The 15,953-nt window shown below is 36.8% G+C and overlaps 2 protein-coding genes across 4 annotated transcripts in view; one reads left to right on the top strand and one right to left on the bottom strand.

The window, feature by feature from the left end:
* TFB1M (transcription factor B1, mitochondrial) overlaps positions 1–15,953 on the top strand; it is a 29,230-nt gene that overhangs the window by 7,494 nt on the left and 5,783 nt on the right. For 2 of the 3 annotated variants that reach the window (XM_086461125.1, XM_086461124.1), the window contains exons 5-6: positions 1,039–1,190; positions 6,420–6,539. In XM_086461125.1, the coding sequence (XP_086317251.1) occupies positions 1,039–1,190; positions 6,420–6,539 (272 nt within the window). Of the gene's footprint in view, positions 1–1,038; positions 1,191–6,419; positions 6,540–6,733; positions 6,773–15,953 lie in introns of all 3 variants that reach the window. The other variant, XM_086461126.1, reaches the window with a different exon arrangement.
* Positions 10,388–11,188, bottom strand: CLDN20 (claudin 20). Its single transcript, XM_009947361.2, has one exon. The coding sequence runs from the start codon at positions 11,085–11,087 to the stop codon at positions 10,428–10,430; it is 660 nt and encodes a 219-aa protein (XP_009945663.1). The 5' UTR covers positions 11,088–11,188; the 3' UTR covers positions 10,388–10,427.

Here is a 15,953-nt window from a genome sequence, read left to right as displayed (position 1 = left end):
GGAAAGTATAAAAGCAAATCAAATGGTATACTTTCTTCCCAGCTTCTTCGTTTTTTTGGGAGAAGCCAGAAGCCACCACTGCTGTCATTCCACTGAAGAAATTTCTGTAACTTGCTTTGAAACGTTTAGGAAATTTGTCCTCAAAAATGTAGGTTTTCTCATTGCTTTGGTTTTAGCTGGATATCTGGCAAAAGTAGGCTCTAATCAGAGATTTTTTATTATTTTTTTTTCAAATCTGAGGGTATCATAGGACTCGATTTCACCTCACTTTTAAAACATAATGTTAGTAGATAAATCGGAGATGACCTCCCAGTCCCCTCTTCAGAATTTCTTAATTTGAAGTACAGTCACTGTCTGCAGTGCCTGAAGAATGGTAAACTACTTTCTTTTGCACTTTTGTCCACTTATATTGCAATCCTGCTTAGAGATAAGAATCCCTGCTAACGAAATGCCTGCTTTGAGTTGTACAACACGTACATACTGATAGGATCCAGATGTGTCACTTCTTACGGCTAAGTCTTGTACTTAGTCTAAGACTCTTTGATTTCCTTCTGTACAGAAGGAGAGCTCTGTCTGGTTTGAGCTAGGTGATTGTTTGGGGGATTATGTAAAGTGCCCCTGGGAAGAGTGTGTTGGACAGAGTGGCTGTTTGCTTTGTACCTAGTAGTCATAGTTTAAAATCATCGAAACAGTATTGTAGCTTTGCTGTTGTTACAGTTTTGCTGTTTTGGAGTAGCTCAGCTGAAATCTGCTGATCAGATGAAAATCAGCTGAAAGCTACTGATTTGTTCAAGTGTAAATGTGAACCAAACCTAACCACTTTTTTCAAACTAATTACTGAGAATAGTAACACGGTTTTGGCAGTGTAAGACAAGTATAAATGGAAAGGCTTAATTTTGGTGTGGCACGCTAAAAATTGTTTTCATGTTTTAAGTCTAGGTTGATATGCACGTATCTTTCTTACTTATGTGTTCTTTCGTGGCAAAACCTTATCCAAAACTTCTTGACAGTTGTTTTTCTTCCATCGAATGTTAACAGAGCCACCAGATATACATATCATTGGGAATCTGCCCTTCAGTGTTTCAACTCCTCTGATCATCAAATGGCTTGAAAATGTTTCCAAGAAGGATGGACCTTTTATTTATGGCAGGACGCAGATGACATTGACTTTTCAGAAGGAAGTTGCAGAGGTAAGATGTTAGTGTTTTCCCAAAATTTTACAGATGCTAAATTGAACAAAAATTTGTTTACATGCAACCGCTTGTTTAAAAGTACAAACCCAATCTTAGTTACCTTTAAAAAGAGAGGAAAGAGTTGGTTCAATTTTTTAGTTTGTATGGCCGTGAATTATGAATATTAATGTTGAGTTAATCATCTGCTCTGATCCTTTCACAGCACATACATTTTTTTTATTTTTTAAATTTCTTATGAAGGGATCTATTTCCTTGAAGTACTTAATCTGTTCTTTTCTGAAGTTTGATTTCTTCAACATGAACAGGTTCCACAGCACTTTCTTCCCTTACAGTCATTCATGCACCATTTCCTCAGCCTGTTTTTCTTTCCCTTTCAGTCATGTCAAGAAATACAGTCATAGTTATTTCCTTTGCGCTCTTAATTAAAAATAATTTTTAAAAAAGATACGTTCCTTAAAAAAACAACGAAAACACAGGGAATGTTGTCAAGACCATGGAAACTGACGCTGGCTTTTTTGAACAAGAGTTGGTATCAGAATTATATCAGAATCATATCAGTCTTGTCGTGTGTAAAAAGGCATCATTTGAGTCCTGTCACAGGGAGTCCAAGAGCAAACTGAGATTTTACTTTGCCTCAATAGTCAGAATCTCAAAGAAGGCCAAACTGATCTGCCATGTAGTAGTGTTAATTCTAGATCAGTTGATATTAGGTTAGCTTACTCCACAATGCTTTCAGACTTAACAGTTTATGTCTGTTGCCATTGCGTGAAACATAACATAGAGGCTGAAAGACTTTTTTTCTTTGTATTTATGAAAGTGGTATGGCTTCTTACCAGCATCTCAGTATGGCTTCTTACCAGCATCACACTTGCTTTAAAAAAAAAGAAAGAGGAATTGCACATCAGTCTGAAAACTGAATTTACATCTAATTACTCCAGTGTTCGTAAATATCTGGTTTTCTGTGTGCAACCTAAATGTGTGTGTTGTTTTAATTTTAATCTTTCAAAGTAAAAATTCCAGTTGGAAAATTATGCTGGGGGTTTTTTTGGTACAAAAATTAGTAATAATTATATATGCAAGTGGCATGTCTGCGGTCGTTTTTTGGGGTCATAGAAAACCGTATTGTGCTGTTACTACTCTAGCTCTGCAGTCAAGATTCAAGACATGTACCGAAGTATTTCCAGTAGGTGGCTGCAGTGAACACCAGGGACAAACATTTGGTATGAAATAAAGTAGATTTCTTAATTCAGTTCTGAGCTCATTTGGTTTCAGGCATTAAAAAAATCCAGCTCTGTTTTCCAGAAGCACTTCATGTCATTTGAGATTAGACCTTGTTGCAAAATGTGGCTAATGGACTGTGATATAAAATGCAAAGTGATGATGGGTAAGATGCAAAGTTCTGTGACAGCAGAGAAAAAAATGGCCTAGTACTGAGTGAGAGCATAAATGCTCTCTGTCCTTTATATAGCTGTAACGAGCTGCATACGCCATTGGTGACATGCAGATTATTAGTGCTGCTGCACCCAGGATAGCTCAATGAGATGCAAAATACCATGCACTCTTACCTTCCTTAGAACGCTGAGAAGTTAGAAACACTACAAAATTGGATATGTTGTTCAAGGTCATGCAAAGAAGCTGTGTTAATTGTTGTTGAGTTTACATTCTGGGATCTCTTAATTCTTGTTCTTACATCTGTTTAAACACTGATCTTCCGCTGACAATGAAAATGCTCATAGTTTCTGGTTTGCATTTCCATAATTGATTTGACATCATGAAAAACTTGTTTGAGAGAGACTTATTTTGTTTTATGATTAGGGGAGAAGATGATAATCAAGATATGTGTCTCTTTCTGGCCCTCTAGAGTTGCTTAAGTTAATGATCGTAATTTGGCATATACAGACATATTCAGTACCACAAAATAGAGAACAGTGTAATGCAGATAATAAATAAGTCGCTGATGATATTTGGTGTATCTATGAATTTATAGTCTTGAAAGGAAGATGTCTTATACTCAAAAGTTTGATGTCCTGTAAGCTAAGAGCCTAAATATCAGAGAAAGTCTCAGTGTATATGCCATAAGCGGAGCAGAAGGGTAAGGTGCTGTCATGGAATGCAGCAGTGTGCTTTGTAACAAATTAGGATAATTTGATGTTAACAGTAAGAAAATAAAGCAACATGCTGTGTTATTTGTGGTCAAGCTTGGTTTTGCTAGTATAACAGGTAGAAAATACCTTTGCCTTTCTTAACGGGTGGTATTTTCCTGCTTTTCTGTTTCCTTGTAGCACAGCTACGTTGGCATGAGTTAGGTCAGTATAGACCTATTACTACAGAGCACTCTGTTCTGATGTGCTTTGATTAAATTGATTAAAATTGTCGATGGGAACCAGCAATTAATGTTATATACTGAGTTCTGAGGCCTATTAAGGAGGATAAGACCAGATACCCATAGCAGTAAAATGGCACTTTTAAGTGTTGAGCACATCGTTTTGTCTCTCTGTAGTTTAAATTCGTAAAATTGTTACTTACTTTGTGGATAAGAATTTTTACCTTGCCCCACATTCCTCAGTGCTTCACCTCAAATCTGCCACCTGGGCCAGCTACTTCCTGGCCCACTTCCATTAGAATGGGTCATATTTCAGTTTGAATAGAAGATCTTTGTCAGTCTCTAATTTTGAGTAAAACTGGGCAGAGAGTAGTTTGCCTGAACTGCTCTGCCAACGTGATCTGCAGGCTGGGAGGTGGGGTGCTAAACTGTTAGATGTATAGAAGACAGGCATGTTGGAAGAGCAGAATACTTAATCATTTTATATCTAACACTGCTGTCTATTTAGAACACGAGGCAAAAGGTGCTAATAAAGTGGAAAAAAATTCAGATTTTGGAGGAGCAAACAGAAGAAAAATTAACATTATGTTTTCATAACTGATATAAGTTAAATATAAATACTTACGTCCTAAAAAAAAGTTACTTTGCAGAGAGCGGCTTATATAATAAATTATGTGTAATATTCCTTCATACAGTCAGCTTTGCCAGTCTAATTCTTCATGTAGGTTAATTCCTGTGACAGATTTTGCAGATTCGTTGATAATGGGGTTTTAATACGCATTTAGGAAAAGCACAATTATATCGTATAGCTTACTGAAGAACAAAACAAATAATTGTTCCTGAGGTAGTCATTGAGAGTGGTTGATAGTGAGCAGCATTAGAAGAAATGTCAAGTGCCACCTTGATTGTATTCTAGATTAGGGTTCAGAATCTTTGTTTTGCTTCATGCCTTGCTAATATTTTAATAGTGGAACCAAAATTGTTACCTAGTTAGCTGAACTCCAGCATGGTTTACTTAGTGCAGTTTCAGATGCTAACAATGTTTTAAAAGTAGAAAAAAAGAAAATTTTGAGAACTGAGGGGAAAACGCCTAGAAAAGTAAGTCAGGTTACAGAAGTATGGGGACAGACTTTTTACCTGGGGGCCAACTTTTTAGCAGGCCATGCTGCGATAGGACAAGGGGTTAGGGTTTTAAACTAAGAGGGTAGATTTAGCCTAGGTATAAGGAAGAAATTTTTACAGTGAGGGTGGTGAAGCACTGGAACAGGCTGCCCAGAGAGGTGGTAGAAGCTCCATCCCTGGAAATGTGCAAGGTCAGGTTGGACGGGGCTCTGAGCAACCTGATCCAGCTAAAGATGTCTCTGTTCACTGCAGGGGGTTGGACTAGACGAGCTTTAAAGGTCCCTTCCTGCCCAAACTGTTCTATGATTCTATTCTATGAGTATCTTCCCAGCCTTTTTGTGTTCCTTGAGCAGTGCAATACACAAATATGTTCCTGCTGATGTGGTTGAAGTGGCTTAAGATATTACTTCCCAGCGGTGGGAGTTGTTAAGTTAGCCCTTCTGTAGCTGAGAAGTGGGAACTAATTGCCTGAGACTTGTTAGGTTGTTTTTGTGGGAGGGAAAGACTGGCTTGTTTGAATTGGCATTGGAAGGACTACAAGCGTTGTCATTAGGTCTGTTTCATTTCCACTGTAGAGGTTAAGGAAGTGCATATCTGATTCCATTGTTAGACTTTGCAGCCTGTTTTTTTTTCAGAGAATAGTACCGATGGCAGATAGATTTTAATTTTTTTTAAGAAGGTTTCCTCTGAAACGGTAGTGAAGGTAGTTTTAAATGCTGATGTATGCAAAAAGAATCGCTGAGCTTTCTTCCTGAAAAGTTGTTGAAAACTATTTTATTTACTCTATGCTGATACTTAAACTGCCTTTCAGGAGAGTTATTTAAAAAAAAATTAAAACTTCAGCAATAGGTTTAATTTTATTTTTCAGGAATAGTTTTAATAAGCAAGGCAGCATTTCATGAGTAGGCTTTTCATCTGAAGCTACCCGATGTACAGCTGCTACCAGCTAGGCAAATTGGTTTTCATCTTTTGTTTTTAATTAAGTATCTTTAAAATTCTGTTTCTGCGTAGTTAGTGTAAGGTCTTTTACCGTTTTATACTTGTTTTACTGGGTGCTTTTTGTGTTTACATCTTGGTTTTGCTAGCAAAACACAGAGAACATATTTCTTGCCAAGTTGTGAAAGTGTAGAAAACCTGTCGAGGCTACTTTTTTGATAATCTTTGTAAGAAATTTATTGGGAAAATCAGAGAGTTACTAAATTGAGCTTTACATACTAAATGCTCTTACTGTTAGGTATTCTAAATTTATGTAAAATAGATCCAGCTTTCTTGCATATATTGTAAGCGTAGACCAGTTAATAATGAAGAAATTTTGGGTTCTATCTAATTTTGAGTTCATGGAGCTTTGTTATTTCTTGAAGGAGAAAAAATAGTAATATTTGGTAGAGAAACAGTGAAAGGAAAGGGTGCAAGAATACTGTTCAGCTGATGTTATGTTTGTTTTGAATCCTGCAGTCAGAATAGTTTTAGTTTTGCCTTGTGCTCATACAAAATTCTTCTGACATTCATAAGTTCTGCAGAAGTTCAAGGAGCTCCTTTTCATGTGCATTTAATTGCAGCACTGAGGTTGTAAATTAGCACGGTATCTTAATGAAATGCTACTACATTGGAGAGGAAAAAAAATCTAAAAGAACTGGGCATAAACTTTGATATGAGTACTTAACAATTAATTGGGTTTTTTTTAATTTGTCTTTGTCTTTGATTATACTGAAATTCAAGCTTTAATGTAACCACTTGATCAATTGAGTTTCACTCATTTACATGTTTTGATTCTTCAATAGAGGCTTACAGCTAATCCAGGAGGTAAGCAACGTAGCAGACTGTCCATCATGTCTCAGCATCTCTGCACTGTTGAAAACTGTTTCGTAATTCCAGGTCAAGCCTTTGTTCCAAAGCCAGAGGTAAGCTTTAGTGTATTTCTTTGGGTTTTCTGTTAATTTGTCAATCAAGCAATGTAGCTGATTTTGAGTAGGAAACAGAGTTGGTTGCTCTAGTTCAACATCTCTCTACTGTGGAGCGGAGTGATGTGATATTCCTGTGAACAAAGCATACTTGCTTCAAGAAGGTGATTTTCTATTTGGTTCCTCAGAACCAGAACTTGGCTTTGATCTTCAAGCTGGTCTGCAAGAACAGCGTACTTCTTTGGGTGTTTCTGGAGAGGGAGATCAAGATTTAATGACAGGATGGTCTGGTGGGATTGTAGCATCTTTGGAAAGCGTGCTGTTTTACAGTTTGCATTTATAAATAGTTTAGGAATTGTGCCTAGAAAATTTGATGGGTCTTTTGAAAGACCCTGATAAATAAAAGCTTTTCATTTGTCATCTTTGTCAAAGATCTCTAATTTTACTATATCTATAATCTTTATGTTTCACCCTACTCATCTTTAGCATATTTAACTCCCTCCTATTCTCTGTAGCACTTTGTCACTGACATCCCACTGCCTGTTTAAAAAAGTAACCATCTTTTCTCCCTCCTATCCGCTCTGGAGTGAGTAAAGGAGAACGGTCTCTTTGCTGTCCTCTTACCTACTGCCACCGGTTTTTATTAATAGACATTATGATTGCAGGAATCAAGAACTAATAAATTATACTGTGTTTTGAATACAAGAATGTATCATTATTTTTTTCTTTTTGGTAAAAGTTTGTGCCTGACACTAAGTGGGGTCTGTTTCCCCTTAATACACATGGAAATCTACTGTTCTCTTTCAGAAATAAACTTGCAGCTTCTGAAAGTTCCTTTTAAACTGGTAGGTTCAGCTCATCTCCCTTCCCCCTTGGACTTTAGTCTATCTCTTGCTCTTTTCAGGCTTATCTCTTGAGAACCATTGGAAGGTCATTCTCTCTATCATAATGAATTTTAAGGCCTTTATCTGGGCATATTCTGATAATTATTTAAAATTCTGTTAGTATTTTTTGAGCAAGTAACCGTTCAAAAGTGTTAATTTATTAGTTGTGACAGCAGTCTGTTGTGAAGAAAAATGACCATGCTTAAGACGTCTTATTTTTTGCTTTGCATTTTTGGGTTGTTGGGGTTTTTTTTGCCCTGTCTCCTAGTGAAACAAAAAGTAATTTCAGGATGTCATCTCACTGTTAAATAAGTGAATTAGTGTTCAGTAAGGGCAGAATTCCAATTTGGTGGTGGTGGCTTCTCAATGGTGGATACAACTTGAGGGCATAGTAGAGCTAGTGTCATCAGAAGTCTTGTGCAGACTGTGTCTCAGAATTGGGAAGCTGTAACTGATACTCCCATTTTCCTGTACTGAAAAGGCCATAGTTGACTGAGAAAGAGGTAACTCATAGAGTTGTGACAAATGTCTTAGCGTAAGCAGATCCTGTGGTCAGTTGGTGCTCTGTTGAATAAAAAAGGCAGTACCACTAAAGGCAAGCGTATTTTTATTTAATAAATTTCTTTGAGTTAAAACAGGTATTCTTTATATTGCAAAAGCAGAAAGTACAAATTTTTCAGACAGCCCTGGCACCGGTTTTCACTACATTTAGTTTCCTTCAAATTCCTGTTGTAGATTGATCTTCTGTTTTGTCCCTGTTCTTTTAGCCGTAGACTGACATGTGGTTTTAGATATGACTGTTTCTGATAGAATCTTTGTTTTCTTGGAAAGCTCTTGCAGCATAATGTAAATGAAGTGGCTCAGTGCTTGATTTTTGTTTCATAGCTATACAAAGAAGCTCAGGTACTTCTGTATAAAGTTTTAGGATGAAAAATTTGCTGCTTATGTAACTGATTAATACTTCATTTTGCTCATAGTATGCAACTACTTCTTACGCCTCTCTGTCAAGACGCCTTTGGTTCTTATTTTACAAATGCCAGTTTTAATTCACATATATAGCAATGGTCACAGCTTAGTGTCATGTCAAACCCCTTACTAAAGGTGGAGATGCACGTTTTTGGGAATGAGTAGTTCACCTCATTTGCTCAATGAATGAGTATTATTTCAACAATATTAATACTATGAATGTTGACACATAAAAGACTCGCTTTATGGAATGGTGCTGCATAGCATTGTGTCTAAGCAAAGAAAATTTGGCTTTTTGGTCATAGTTAAGGCTCTGCAATACCACATAACTGCTGATAACTAGCATTAGGAATAGTACAAAACGAGCTGCTTGATGAATACATAGGAAACTCAAAATGGCTACGTAACAGTACTAATACAAGCGAGATGTAATTCCATTCTGTGTATATTAGAATAAAGACTCTTTACATATTAGATGCATAAACCAGTCCACTTTCTCAGATGCTAAAACAGGAGATCTTACTTTTTCCAAAGAACTACGTATAATGTTAAGGCCCCTTCATACTTGTTTTAGTGAATTTCAGGCTAATAATGTGGGGAATGAAAGTTGTTCATAAATATGCAAAATAAATAGCAGTTGGTTTTGTTGGAATATTTGTTCAGCATTATCATATTGCTAAATTTAAAGGCCTGTATCATCCCCCTTTTTTATTCCCTTACCTATGGCAGCAGATTAACATCAATTTGATTCTTGTTTAGGGAAGCATTTAGGTAGAACATACTCTGCCAATTACCAATACAAAACAAAATCTGTGCATTGAAAGAAAAGGTTAAAGGGTATAAGATTATTAATCAAAAGAAGGGAATTAAGAAAATAAATTTAAATAAAGAAGCTGTCTCTCTGTCACCATTGTGTATTACATTTTACAGTAATAGAATACATGGGAGTGGGCCTGAAACAGACCCTGCAGGAATAATTAAAAGGATTTATGAAGTTCTTTTAGAAGGCCAGAGACATAGAAGACAATAAATGGTATCTATATTATTTGAGCTGTTAAAAGCTACTTTGAGCAAGTGTAAGCCAGAAAGCTTCCAGACTTTTCTTGAACGGAGTTAGTTTAGGTTGTATCCTGTCTGTTACAGTTTGCAGGTGTTTTCATAGTCACAGTTACATTTGTGTTGTGTTGCTCCTCAAATCTAACGTTCATTGTGTAGTGATAGATTAGTAGCAGTTGGTGAATGCCGAGTAGACATGTCTTTAACAATAATAAATGAAACCCACAGCAGGTGGCAGTTTAGGGCGGGAGAGCCATTTTTGGCAAGATCTGAATGGTACTGCTGATTCTTCAGCCTGATATGCAGAATATACAATGTAGCTAAGGTTTGGAGCTATGGGGTTTTGTTGTGTTTTTTTTGGTTTGGTTTGGTGTTGGGTGTTTGGGGGGGGTAGGGGGTGGAGTGTGTGTTGATTGTTCTTGTTGTTGATGGGTTTTGTTTCTTTTTTTTTTTTTAAGAAATCTAGTTACCAAGGCAACTTAGTATTGAAAATGAAAGGCAGATGTGTCTGCTATTTAAAAAACATTGAATTGGGCTTCTTGGACAAAGAGTGTTTGGGTTTTTTTTCCTTGCATCATAATTAAAATAAATATTAAAATGTAAAATATGCTATAAAACTTTGTTATTGATAGCCTGATTTGCTAAATAGAAAGCAGTTAGGTTTTAAGCATCTTTGCTGTAACAAGCCATCAGTACATTAATTGCACTGTCAGTTTTGTTTTAAAATAGTTCCTTTTTCTTCAATAAATGTTACTTGGAAAGTCAGAAAGAATAGTTTGAAAAAATCAACAGAAAAAGTACTCTCGTAGCAGACTTAAGCATTGTCTCCTACTTCATTCTTTTTGTGGATACAGCTATAAATGAAATATCTTGCTTAACTGCAACCCAGATATAAGAAAAGTTAAGTGCTATGTTATACATTCTTTGAAGTAATCAGACTACACTTAGCCCCCAAAAAGCCTCAATGGATAGAAATAACTATTTACACATAGTCCTTCAGGTTGTAACCTGCGTTGCTCTCCTGCTCTGTGGATGGGAAATGGTGCTGCTTTGGAGGGTAAATCCATGCTCCTTGCTGCTTTTTAAAACAGGAAGTGCAGAAGATCACACCTGCGATAAGCAGAAACCCTGCTGAAATGAATCCTGTATAAACTGCTCCTCCTGGCTCGTGTTTACTGCTCTCTGGAATGGTCTGGTCCAGAAAATTTGAAATAATTTCTCTTGTGTACCAGGATGTTGGTACTAATCCAAAGATTCCTGCGAGAATGAAGCAGACTCCTCCAGCGAAACAAGCATGACTTTTGCTCTCAGTGTCCCCTCCCAACTTTGTGCATTTCATTCCAACTGTAGTGATGCAGATCCCAAAGGCTGACAGGATACAAGACAGTACCATGGTGGTCCGTGCAGCCTGGATGTAGACGGGGAGAGAGAGAACGGAGTATTTCAGGGTGCAGCTAAACATCCCAGTGCTGTACCATGTGCAGTCCATCCAAAGTCCTTGCATCTGTGTTATAGCTGTTATGATATTTGAACCAACATCTGCATTTACCTTCCAGTTTGGTAGCAAGGTGGCTGTGATATCTCCAAAAACACCAAACAAAGCCAGAATAAAAGCAAAGAACTGCAGACTTGCTGATGCCATGATGATTATCTGCTGTTACCTTTTGTCTGCCCGTTTCTCTCTTGTAAATGAGTGTAACTGGTTGGTAGCTTCGTAGCCAAGGCTGTAGCCCTCTGTGTAATAGGGAAGAAGGGGAGGGGAGGAGAAGTGCGAGGGGGAAAGAAAAAGAAATCAGCGAACAAAAAAAGCTTGCATTTAAAATTAGAGCTATCTGAGTGAACATCTGAACATCACCCTGCAGCAGATGAGAGCAGCTGAGCAGCTGCACACAAGGTACTTCAACATAAATGATGGCAAATGGACAGTATTTTAGAATTGCTTGCAAGAAGGAGCTGCTGCCCTTTCATACATGATTGCAAGCCATCAAGAAAAACTTATTTTACTGGAGTTGGTTTTGTTAATAGTATACAGATTGCAGGCTTCCTAGACAAATATACATTGTAAATGGAACATTAGAAACTTGCAGATTACAAGTCACTGTGGAAAAACGCTGTGGTAGAAAATATATTGTATTCTTCAAGTACCTCCTTTAAGTGTGTTGATGGCTGTAGGCAGCTCCTGTTGACTATTTTATAACAATGAACATAGATAGTATTATCTTTTATTTAAAGTATGGTTAGAGGTAACTCTTTATTTCAGTTATTTAAATATTGTCTGTTCTTTTGTTTCATAACTGTTAAGAAATTACGTGTTTTTGAAGGAGAATAACATTGAATTTATTTTTGTAGTATATTCACAATTAAGTCACACGTGACTTTTCTAAATCAGTATTTTATTTTCAGTCAGTGATTCTCAGTCCTTGACTTAGAGCAGCAGTATTGAGCAAGTCATAAGAGTGAGTATGATCTGCTTTTGTCTGTAAGACAAAATACTGTTTTTAACGCTGATACGAAACAACTCTGTTGTGTAAGTGCATTTTTTTAATCAGTCACTTACCTGTCTGACACAATTTGCAAATTTGCCATGAAGTGGCAGTTTTAAGAATTCATTAAAAAACCTCCCTGCTATTCTTGCATAAAGAGTCAAATTTCATTTGACAGATGAGAACATTTTAGGCAGTATGATAACTGTGCACCTGGGAAGACAGAACTGTTGTTGTTACATCAGCTGGACTGTTGGGATAGCAGGCGAAGAGCAATGGTTTGAAACCTCTGATGAGGATTAGAAGTGGTGTCCTGCCTTTTGAGTGGGGCTGTCTAATTGGCAGGTTTTATCTTTTATCAGAGTGATAGAGAAAGGGTGGTCCTCAGTCTGGGTTATGCTTTCTAAGACATTCTATCTAAATATGAATGATAATATTAAAATTGGTCTTTAACATTAATACTTTTTTGAAAAGCCATAACAATAGAGGACAAAGTTAAAGTAAGTGGAACACAAAATATCTGTAGCATTGTACTCTTATTTCAATTCATTATATATAAGACAACAAGGTTTTCATCAATATGTATTTTATCAGTCTTTAGTGGCATTTACATAACAAGTAATCCTCTAATTTATATACTGTGCTTAGTTCAGGTAATTGTTCAAGGATGTGCTAACTCTGTCCAGCATATATATAAAAATAAAGTGTTTGTAGTTAGGGTGAGAACGTTAACAGCTACTCATTTTAAAAGTCTTACTTCAAAGACCTGCCTATTTCCAGATCCCTTCGGTTTGTTCAGACTTTGAAGAGTTGCTTTGGCAAACATGTACCGTTTGCTGTATCAGGCCCACGGGAGAGATGGCTTAACTTCCTTTTACAGAAGGAACTGACATGTCTGGATAGCTCAAAACTCATTCAAAAGCATATTCTGGAACAGCTAATTAGGATCTTGAGTTAGCCTTTTTCATCGCTTCCTTTTTAAAATTTCAGCATATACAAACATGCAAACATAAACGCAAACCACTGCAAATGCTATTCATACATTACATGTAAGGGGATGAACCAAATTAAAGGCATGATAAATTCAAATATAAGCACTGCAATTGTAGTAGAAGATACAGTTATGTTTCATTCCTGTTTGTGTAGCACTTACTGCTGGATGTGAGGTCTGAGATGTTTTCTTCACTGTAGATGTCCTGGAAAAATGCAGTTTCTCTTGAATGGAACTATCCCTTCTCATATAAAACTGCATTGGCATGTATTAACAAAATTTCTTGGAATGTTGTTTTTTTTCTCTTCTCTACAGCAAGTGCATTACTGCTGTTTGTTCGCTCTCTTAGTTCCATCTACCCGAGAATAAAGGAGTACTTTGTTTAGTGAGTTTTGTTTGACAAACACTCAGTAAGGGAAAGCAAAGAGATTATGGAGAAAAACACATGAAGGCCCTTAGTCCTAAATACATAACGATAACCCAGGTTCTATGATGAAAACTGTGAACAGTGATTAAAAGAAGTAAAATCTTGAGACTCCAGAAACTGTAGACTTATGGATTGGGGGGGGCGGGGGGGGGGGGGAGGGTAGAGGGATAGGATTCATTTAGGTTGAACTGAGAGCCAGAACCAGAGGGTTTTGTTGTTTGTCGGTTCTTGTTTTTTTTTTCATCACAGATAATCTTATTAAGAGTTTAGAGAAGTATGCAGTGTATTTTAATTTGTAATTGGAACAGCAGGACATTTCTATTCAACTACAGGTTTTGCTTATCTCTTCTTGATGGCCTCAGCCTTCTGTAGGTCATCCTATAACTTGTTACCTTCGTACGAATCTGTATAAAAGAATGAAGGAATAAAGCTACTAAAAAGGCTTATATGGTAACTGATGCACATCAGAGAAGTGGCCTTGACAAGTTCGTGTCTTTAATCAAGAAGTTAGGAGAAAAGTCTTAGTGATTGCAGCATTGATATACCCATAGGTTCTGTACCTGACTTTTGGTATCCTGTGATCCTGTTTGTGACCCTAGTGTGAACGGAGTTAAGTTATTACAAAGCTGTTCTTACACAGGACTTAGATTATTGCTATTAGTGCAGTGGCACAGTTATTTTCTGCTGGAAAATAACCAAAATTAAAGCCTTGCATGGGAACAAGATTGCTGCAAGATACACATATCTGGTGTTAGACTTAACATTTGTCTGTAGTAGACAGTTAAAATGCTGGTACTGAACACTTGGTGAAAGTGCTGGCTCAAGCAGTCTGTTTTAATGAAGTTGTAATATGTTCTGCTAGATTTCAGTTCCCCGTGAGTAAATTACAGCTTGAAAAAGGGTGTGTGGGTTTGCTTTTAATACAGTCCTGTTGCAAGATACATGTATTGCCCATCATGAGACCTTTATTGTCAATAATTAGTGAAAATTCTCTCATTTAAGCTTATTCTCATTTAGAGTGTTGATTTCATCAGCAAGGCAGCAGACTTCCCTGACTTAAACTCTATGCTGTCATGTGTTCCTCCAGCCCTACCAGAACATAAACCTTCATTGTACAGATACAGGAGATCAGCAAGGGGTGAATAATTGCTGTGCTATTGACAATTCAGGATCTATCAGTTGAATAATTTTCATATTCATTATTTTGTAAGAGTTGATTATTATTTTGTGAATATTTCTAATATACGTCGTGGGGTGACAAAAAAAGTGTTACTAATAAAATTATCAGCAAATTAACGTGTGTATTTTAGGTGGTCTTGTGTACTCTATTGGCTTTCAGAATTTTATGCCTATTAAAAAGGTTAGGGAAAAATAGCATGTATAATTTTAAAGGAGTGGCCAATTACAAGTGAAAAGGTTTCCCCTGTATCTGTTGCTATAGTAACCAGGCAGCTTTCCTGGGGTCCAAAGAAAACAGCGTCTATAATGGAAGAAATGCTGAGAAGTGCTGTGTTTTGTTTCAGAAGCAGAAATTATTGCCCACTGGCCTTGAGATTGCAAATTGAGCTGTTTTTCTCTTCAAACTGTACACTGCATCTAGATTATGTTCTTTTTTTCTTTTCCTTCAGAAGTTTTTGTTAAAGATGCAGCTACAACTCCCAAAGAACCCTCATATCTCACTTAGAAGCAGTTCTGCAAAATTGAGGTGACTAGGAGATCCCAAATGGTCTCTGGTGGTTTTCTTCTCCTTGATTTTGTGAGGGAAATACCTCGTTATATTTCTTGTCAAAAATGTAGATAAACATACACATGTAAATAAGTACTTAGTATTTCTGTACGAGGAGCTGGTTGGTCATGTGAAGTATGTGTTTGTCCTGTTCAAAAAGATAAACTTTTCTGACACTCAGTGTGAACACAAGTTTTTGCTGTGTTCCTGTGGTCTTCTTGACAGGTAGCAGCAACCTGTGGCAAAGGTAGAAGCTATGAAGACTTGAGAAATTCAGAAACTGCTTTGGAAAATACATTTACGTGCATTTCACTGCAGATTCCATATGTCAAGTTGTCTTTGTCACCTCATTTTTAAAAAAGTTCTCATGTCTTCACATTCTAGTAATTAAATTATTTTTTTTCTGTCTTATTCTTAGCTCTGGCTTTCAGTAAAGGTGGAAAAGTAGAGAAAAAACACTATCTGTAACATATACTTGAGATCAGCAGTGCTAACACTGGAAACTTGCTGTGGTTTTTTTTCATCAGCACAGTTAATCGGTATTTTCTTTCCTTTCTCTGGAGAGTGTTTTCGTTCAGCTTCGTAAGTTTTGTCTACATGAAAAACTTAATGTTGCTTGAATTTCATCATTTCTGTTGAAAGCAAATACAGTACCTCTGCTGTTGAAGCAGTTGTACTGGATAGATGTACTGGACAGCTGAGCTGTTCCCCTTGAAAGTACGACATGGATGGATGGCACCTTTGTGCCAGAAGAATATGTCCACATCAGAGGTTACTACGATTCAACTGATTTTAAATTAGCGGTAGGAAATTTAACAGTAGGAAAGAAGCAACAAACTTAGCAGTAGGGAAAAACCTCTCTTATTTTGAAGTTCTCTCTT

The sequence above is a fragment of the Leptosomus discolor genome, chromosome 2 (genome assembly GCF_034619465.1).
Source record: "Leptosomus discolor isolate bLepDis1 chromosome 2, bLepDis1.hap2, whole genome shotgun sequence".
In the NCBI taxonomy this organism is placed as follows: Eukaryota; Metazoa; Chordata; class Aves; order Leptosomiformes; family Leptosomidae; genus Leptosomus; species Leptosomus discolor.
Note: the sequence above shows the minus strand (reverse complement) of the source record. Positions and strands in the feature narration are given on the sequence as shown.

Bases quoted from the DNA above. Each gene is read 5' to 3' on its own strand.
- CLDN20 (XM_009947361.2), bottom strand. From the start codon at position 11,087: ATGGCATCAGCAAGTCTGCAGTTCTTTGCTTTTATTCTGGCTTTGTTT.